At 48.7% G+C, this 8,050-nt stretch overlaps 1 protein-coding gene across 1 annotated transcript in view; it reads right to left on the minus strand.

Moving 5' to 3' along the window:
* STK39 (serine/threonine kinase 39) overlaps nucleotides 1-6,182 on the minus strand; it is a 268,447-nt gene extending 262,265 nt beyond the window's left edge. Inside the window, exon 1 of the mRNA XM_036995948.2 lies at nucleotides 5,835-6,182. Coding sequence (XP_036851843.1) covers nucleotides 5,835-6,018 — 184 coding nt within the window. The 5' untranslated portion in view covers nucleotides 6,019-6,182. The remainder of the gene's footprint in view (nucleotides 1-5,834) is intronic.
* Nucleotides 6,183-8,050: the final 1,868 nt, after the last annotated feature.

An 8,050-nucleotide genomic window follows, 5' to 3' on the forward strand; every position in this document is an offset into this window, starting at 1 on the left:
GCTTGAGGGTCTTAAGGAAGATGGTGAAGGTTGGGGGAGCGGCATTAGGATTGGAGGAAAGGTGAAGGGACAGGGAGGTTAATTGTGAGTATGAAGTTCTGTGAAACATCTAAACTAAGATGTACAAAAAGGTTGTCCAAACACTAGTCCAAAGGTCAGGGAGCCCCGCAGCACTGGAAGTGGTGGTTGAAGCCTCAGACGGAGAGAGAAGTGGCTCTGGTACAGAGGCGGCCAAGAAAGTAGAATCAGCCGGTGCCGAGGCCTGCAGAGTGAGACCAGAAGGCCTGCAGCGTCCACTGGCTCCGGCCACAAGAGGGTCAGGGAGACTGCAGACGGCCACTGTGGTTTCTTTGCAAGCGGGCAGAAACCCCATCGCAGGGGGCAAGCAAAGAGCTCAGCTGTGAAAGGGGGAAAAGAGAGGAGGAAGCAATAGTGAAGCGTCTCGGTTTGCTCTCCTTGGCTCTGAAAGGTGGGAGAGAGGCCTGGGCCTGCTTATAAGCTGAGGGACAGCAGAGAGCGAAGGAAGGAGACAGGGGGGCACTGGAGATGACTATCTGAAGACGAATGCCCGTCCTCTCACTCCCTGGGACACGCAGTGGCGCTTCCTGTAGTGTAGTCAGCAGCATTTCCTGCCGGCACAGCAGCCTGCACAGGGGCAGGGGGAGCGCAGCAGCAGAAGTGCGGTCTTCCCAGGTTGTTCCTCCCAGCAACCTTCCCCAGGATGCTCTCACCGCTTGTCAGAGGGCCACTTGGCACCTGAACTTCTGAGCTGTCCAAATCGCCAGGAGCCCCACACGTCTCTCCAGCTTCCTCCCACAGCGGAGGTGTGAGGGGAAGCCAGGCCCACGTGGGTCTCCAGCTCCCCCTGCAAGCCCCCCTCCCTCCCCCCCAGTTAGGAGGATGCTAGCAGCGAACTCTCCTGCTTCCTCCCTGGGAGACAGCAAGCCAAGAAACCCCTCAAAGCAACTCCAAAATCTTGCAAGAGGCAGGCAGAACGGTTCTCTCCCAGTGACTTGAATCTGATTAGCAAATGCAATTTCTTAGTAGTTATGGCTAAGACTGATTGAGAGCATGCCTTGTGCCAGGCACGGTTATAAGTGCTTAACATTCTCTCAATCCTCACAACCCTATTTTTATCATCTCCTTGTCACAAATGAGGAAACCGAGTGCAGATACACCTAAATAATTTGCTCAAGGTCGAAAGGCCAGTGAGTGCCATTGCCTGCGTATGAAATAGACCAGGCCGTCTGACTCCAGAGCCAACATGTTTTAATTTATTCTCAAACACCATCCAAAATGTTGTGCTCAATAGATTCTAAGAGACAGGGAAAAAAATTGTTGTGATCACAAATCAAATGTATAAATAAAGCAAGTATTATAATAATTCTACTATAAGTTTCTTTTTACCTAGGGATTTTTTCCCCACATGATCTTTTGAACAGCACATTTAAAAGAAATGTTTCTGCTGTATATAGAATTAATGCTAATCAACTGTATGCATGAAAATGGTTAAAAGGGTAAATCTTATGTCTATCTGTATATTTTACAATAGAAGAATTTAAAAAGAGTATTTCTCTATACACTTTTCTCTTTATGTGTACACACACATAGAGAGGTGAAATACAAAAAATCAAAAGCCATGTCTTAGGCCATGAATCTCAGGCCTCATTTAATTAAAAAAAAAAAAAAAAAGCCTAACAAACTAACCGCAGCAGCAGAGCAGCCTCGTTTGAAGGTCTGGGGGTCAGAATACACACTGAGTACTCTGCGCCTCTGAGGTCCTACAAACTGATTGTGACCCAGTGCAACTCCTGCCGTCCTCAAATCCCTCTAGAACATGTATAAGCCCAGTTCTAATGCCTGATTACAGACCTCCATGGAGCAAAGCGAGAGAGCTCTGGGGGGCCTGCATGTATCATTTTAGGAAAGGGTGTTGCCTTTTGAAGACCTGGTCATATGCCCTATTACCTGGGCCTGGGGAAAAAGGACATAAATGGTTAAACAAAGCCTTGCAGGAATGAAATAAAGTTCTCAGAGGAGGCCTCTATCAAACTAAGGCTAGAATCTAGGAACCAAATTATTTTTGGTGACTAGAACAAAAAATTAACTGTGTTACTTTTAGACCACTCTAAATGACCACCCAGGACAAAAATAAAGCCACACTGAGAAGTCAAGGTCAAAACTAAAGAAAGGCTCATCCTAAAAAACAAAAATACAAAACAAAAACTAAGAAAATCAGATATACTGTGAGGCAGGAGTCTAATTAGTGTTGCTCTAAGGAAAATCAGCAAAGATTAACAGCCCCTGCCGGAATTTTCTGATTTAAACGCAGACACTGATACTGCAACGACTATAATTCTTTGACAGAGAAGTTCCCCAAAGTTGTTCAGTTCTATTATGGGCATCAACATTAACACGATTCACCTTTTATTCTTTGTTTGGTGAATCAAGGTACTATTATTACCAACAAATAAACTAACTTTCCAATTGGCATTCAGAGGGCCCCTTCTACTTCTAAAGATGGAATGTGAGTGTGAGATGAAGAGGAAAGGAAGATCAGTAAAGCTGCATAAAGAGAATCAACAGGCTAAAAAACCTCCTAAGACCAGTTACTTTCATAAGAGAGAAAAATATTTGAAATCCACTAACAGCACAACGATGGCTACAAGACAGAATTTATAATTTTACGTTTTCCACCCCCCTCTGCGTCTAAAGCTCCGTCCAACAGACTTCACATCATTTCCAGGTCATGCACAAACTTCTGAACCAGATCACTCCTGAGAGCAGAACAAATTCTCCATTGATCTTTTACAACACAAGAACAATACAATAAAAGGAAAACTTTATTTTCAGACTAGCAAAATCCTGTGTTTATTTTTTTTTAAAACAGAAGTCAAACAACTGAACCTGCTTTGTTTGGACTTTAGTAAACCTATTCTTTCCTAATCTTGAGGCCCCAACCTCTGCCCAGAAGGAAATGAAGAGAAAGTTTCTCCGTGCCACGCTGGACAGTTAAAAGAACGTGCCTCCCTCGGCCTCCTGCTCAGGCACACCTGCGCCTTCTGCTGGTCACCGTTCGCACTGCTGGAGCCCCACCATGTGACACCTGCATACACAGCAGGGAGCGGCAGAGGATGTCCAACCACATTCATGTTGGAACTGGTTCAGTGTTTGAACTACTAACTTGAGTGTAATGTTTAAGCAAAAGGGCTTTACCACAAGTTCACTCACAATTACCCGACTAGCATTAGACACTAAATGGAAATGGGTTTGTAATTCCCTATAAACAATAAGCCCCTGCAAAACCCTATTCCAGCAGTTTGATTTTTCAGTAACATGGCCTCCACACAGGGCACCTCTTTTAGTTAAACATGAGATAAATTTAAAATGTAGAAAATCCCCTTCCCACAGTGTGAACATGGGAAAATCAGCACAGGAGTAATAAGCAGGTGTTTCTGTTCTCAAGGCCCTCAGGTAAATTTCTTTTTTAATTAAATTAACCAACCATAATTAACGATGCCGGTAGGGCAAGCAGGAAGTCCTGCAGTTAATCCCAACACTTAAATGACGATTCCATTTGTTAGTTCACGAAAATTGGTCAGCTCAAAATATTACATTTTCAAATGAAAAAGCTTGCATTTTAACCCTGATAATTAACCCCAAAAAGCATATAAAATGGATTATAAGGAAATTCTGGCCCCAACCCTATAGAAGACTATGTGGCAAGCACCATCATTCAACTTTTATGGACCATCCCCACATGCTAGAACAGAGGGATAAGTAAGACCCTGGAGAGGTTCACAGCTGGTTGGGAAGGTAGCAACGGAGACAATAAAGCACCTTACAACTCATACTCAGGCATCAAACTCCAGCTCAAATAAAGCATCTTCTGTGGGAAGTCCTGCTTCTCATTTCTTCTAGCACTCATGCCCTTTTCCGTGCTCTGCCAGTGCTCACACGTCACAATCTATAGAGCCATTTATATAAACTTTCTAAGTCCTTGAGGGCAGGGACCTTTTTTCATTAATTGCTATACTGCTAGCACCTAGCACAATGCTTAGGACACAGCAGGCCCTCAGATTTGTTGTGCGAACAAAAACCCTGGGCTTACAATGCTATGAAGTGTGTAAAAGGAGGGGCAGAAGCCATGGGACTTGCCTGGGAAGAAGCAGAGGGCTTCTCAAGGAACATTCACTCTGGCATTGGAAGCTGGGCGCGATTCACTACAAAGATGAGCACTTAGAGAGGAGTCTGCGCACAGGCAGCAAGGAATGGAAAGGCAGATGCCACCCCGACAGCAGGGTATTCAGGGTACAATCAGTACGAGCAGAACAGGGGAGAGGGCAAGCTGCGGAGGGCAGGTAGCACAACCGCAAGGTGAAAGGGCTTATATGTCAGGTTAATGGGGATTTCACTTTAAACTCTAGGCTTTGAGAAGCGCTTCACGTTCTTCAACGCAGGTGCTGACACAAAGCCCCACCCCTTGGCACTCTTTGGCCAAAAGTAATGAAAGGTCTGGGTTTTCAAAAATTGTTAGATAAAGATGTCAATTTTAGGTTATATGTAGCTTTTATACATAGCCTAGGTTACTGTTCCGCTCACAGTTTTCATAAATACATATAAAATTTTCTCGTATTTATAAAATACATATATATATACATTCAGTCTATGGTGTTTCATTCACACTGTAGATGGCAAAGGCTCATTTAAACATCTGAGGTTTACACCTGTTTTAGTTTTGAAAAGGGAGAGTGGAGAACTTTTTCTAATGAAAAGCAAAAAAAAAATATTTTAGATAAATATTCTGAGTTCTTTTTTCATAATCGTACTTAAATATCAACATATGGGAAGGCAGCAGCATCCCACCCCGGCGCCAGGAAGGTCAGAAGCTGAAGGCCCACTTCACACGGGGGCCCCCCTGACCGGGGGTTCTCAGGACTCCCAGAGGGGCTGATCCGCTACGGGAGGTTCTAGGCTAAGGCTCAGCCCCAAATTCCCGGCCCTTCAGTGCTCAGCCCAGGAAGGGTAACGCCGGCTTCTTGCCGCCGACTCCGCCAGGTTTTTAAAAATGTAAGAGAAGGTGATACGGCGAGCCGACTGGAAGGCACCGCAGGGCGGGGAGCGGTTCACCGACAGCTTCGGGTTTCACCCGTGCAGCGCGGCCCTGGACCGGAGGAAAGCGTCGACCCGGTGCAGGAGGCCAGGGCGCCTGCTCTGCCCGGGCGGCCCGGCTGGGCGGCGGGCGGCGCGCCCCGGCACCGAGAGAGGCGGGTCCCCGGGAACGCGGAGGGCCGGGCTGCAGGCGGGCGTGCAGCGGAGCAGTCAGGGAGGCAGGCCAGCATCCTCCCGGCCTCGGGGAAGATCCCGGGCCTCCGCGACCCCTGCACGGCCCCGTTACTCGGCGAGAGGCTGCGGGCCGGAGGCGGAGGGGGGAGCCCGGGGAGCAGGGGCGCGGCTGCGCCCGCCGAGTCCTCCCGGGGCGCTGGAAGCCCAGGGCGGCGCCCCCGCACCCCACCCAGCGCCCGCGTGGCCATCCGCCACAGGCTGCGGCGTCGGCGCGCGGGTGGAGGGCGGCGCGGCCGGGGCCCCCGCTCCGCCGCCCCGGCGACCCGGGAGATAAAAGTTTGCAGCATGCGGCTCGTCCGCAGTGCGAGTCACATCCGCCGCGCCGCCTGCTGCAGCGCCGGCGCTGACAGAGCGAACGAATACAGTAAAAAAAAAAAAAAAAAAAAAAAAACTGTGGAAGCCGGTAGGCCCCGAAGCCGGCAGCCTCCCCCCCCGGGCGCGCCAGCAAGGAGCCCGGCCCCCGCGCCCCCCGCGCCCCCCGCACTGACCGATAACCTCCTGCAGCTCGTACGCGTCCCTGCAGATGGGCCAGCCGACCTGCGCCGCCGCCGCCGCGGGCGTCACCGGGGCGGGCGCTGCCGCGGCGGCCACGGGGGCAGGCGCCGCCGCTGTCCCCGGGGCCGCCGGCTGGGGCTGCTGGACGTGCACGGGAGAGCCGCCCGGCTCCGCCATGATGCTGCCGGCGCAGAGCGGGAGGACGCGCCGGCCGGCACACGACCTTCCACTCGAAACTTCCCTCCCCTCGCCGCCGCCGCCTCCCGGCCGGCGCACGCCCTCGCCGCCCGCCGCCGCCGGAGCCAGCCACGAGGGGAGGGAGCGCGGGCGGCCGGGCCGGGCGGAGCGAGGCGGCAGCGCCGGCGGAGGCGGGGACGGGAGGGGGCGGCGGCCGCCGCGCGTCCCGAGCCTCGCGCGCGCAGCTGTGCCTGGGCGCGGGGACGGCCGCCTCCCCGACCATCGGCTCCCCAGAAGGGGGCCCTGGGGGCCCCGGGGGCGGGGTCGTTGAACCGCTGCCAGGTTCCCAGCTTCAGAAGCCTCCCCGGCTCAAGAGAACCCGAAGTTCATTTACAAGTTAGCGAGTGAGACGCCCACATGCCGCCCGTTTGCAGGACGCCAGTTAAAAAATAACCCAAGTTGTAACTTTCCGGCGCTCGACCTGCCAGTATCCCTTTCCCACCTTGCCTAATCTAATCGCAGCGCGTCTATTTTCTCTTAGTGGAACATGATTCCTTAGATGCTGGCTTTCACAGACTTTTCATTTCTTCCAAGCCGCTTGGATCCCAGGGAGGTGATGTCAGGGCCTAAGAAGTTAAAATAAGATATTTAAGAGAGATCCGGACCCCTTGCTTCTGATTCTAAACCCTTCATAACATGCCACGTTAACTCTTTAGGACAACAGCAGGCCTGTCTTTTGCAGAGCATGGTGGGTGGCAGAGAATGCACTGTGTCATGAACTGCGTCGAAAATTTCTGCTTTTTCAACACTCCCAAAATTACCTTATCCGTAAAACTGCTGTGATATAACCACAGGTCTTCCTAATTACAGGTGTCATATTTAACCTGAATGTTCTCAGTGTTCCTTGGTAAAAAGGACCAAGATTACACCATCCTTGTCCTACACTGACACGGTGCAGTGAACCAGTTGACATGTTGGTTAGTTGGCCAAAATTATCTGGTGTGCTTTTCCTGACAATGGCTACTGAATAAATTAGAAAGAATAATGAGCATTAAAAAAAAAAGAGAGAAAGTCTGTGATACCTTGTCTCCTATGTTTACAAATAAAAATCTCAGATTTTATTTTAAAGATAATTGAAAAAAAAAGGACATTCAGTAAGAAATGTTCAATATCTAACAAAAAAACATTGATGTAAACTCAAAATGAGAGTGCTTAATCCCTTCCAGCATTACACAACAGCTGGGATAAAGCAACTAGGTGCTCTGATCTGTGAGCAGAAATTTATGCTGAACTAAGAAAATGTACATTCTTTTACGTATAGGTGTTCAAACACTGTATTAATTTTAATGTCCGTCAAGAAACAATCAACCTCATAAACAAATTCCAGGCTCCTGATGTTTTAAAGGAGCAGAACAGGACAGCTCTCTATACCTGCTCACCTCTTCAGATGCTGTTTCCCACCCCGAAGAACTGTTAAGGATAATTTTTAGGGCCAAAGAAAGGTAAAATTAAGTGAATATGACTCTTATGTTTGGACTTTCAAGCCATGAAGGGGGCCTGTGAAAGTCAGAAACTTAATAAAAAGGAAAAAAAACATGGTGCTGTCAAGACCAATGGTGCAGATTTAAATCAAACACATATCACCCAATTTCCCATAAAGAACAGCTGTCCCACAGTCACATACCAGACATTCGTACCCACGTGACCACTTTCTAAATAACTACTAGGATGATAACTTGCAAAACCGCTGACTCAGCACAGACCCATCACCGCTACCGATAAATCAATTTCAACAAGGTCTACATCCAGTGGCCTTTGGCATCATTTTCATATATGAGAACAGAACATTAATTATATTTCTAAATTATATAAAAGCATTAGATTAGAATTTTAAGTTAATGTTTCCACACATAATTGAGTAAAGTGGTACTTAAAACTTGGGAAATATATCTGTTTAAAAAGTATTCAACCGCTTTGCAATTTTCTCTAAAGACCCATTACTAAATTTAAACTGTAAGATGGCAGGGGAGGA

Source organism: Manis javanica, chromosome 7 (assembly GCF_040802235.1).
Source record: "Manis javanica isolate MJ-LG chromosome 7, MJ_LKY, whole genome shotgun sequence".
NCBI lineage: Eukaryota > Metazoa > Chordata > Mammalia > Pholidota > Manidae > Manis > Manis javanica.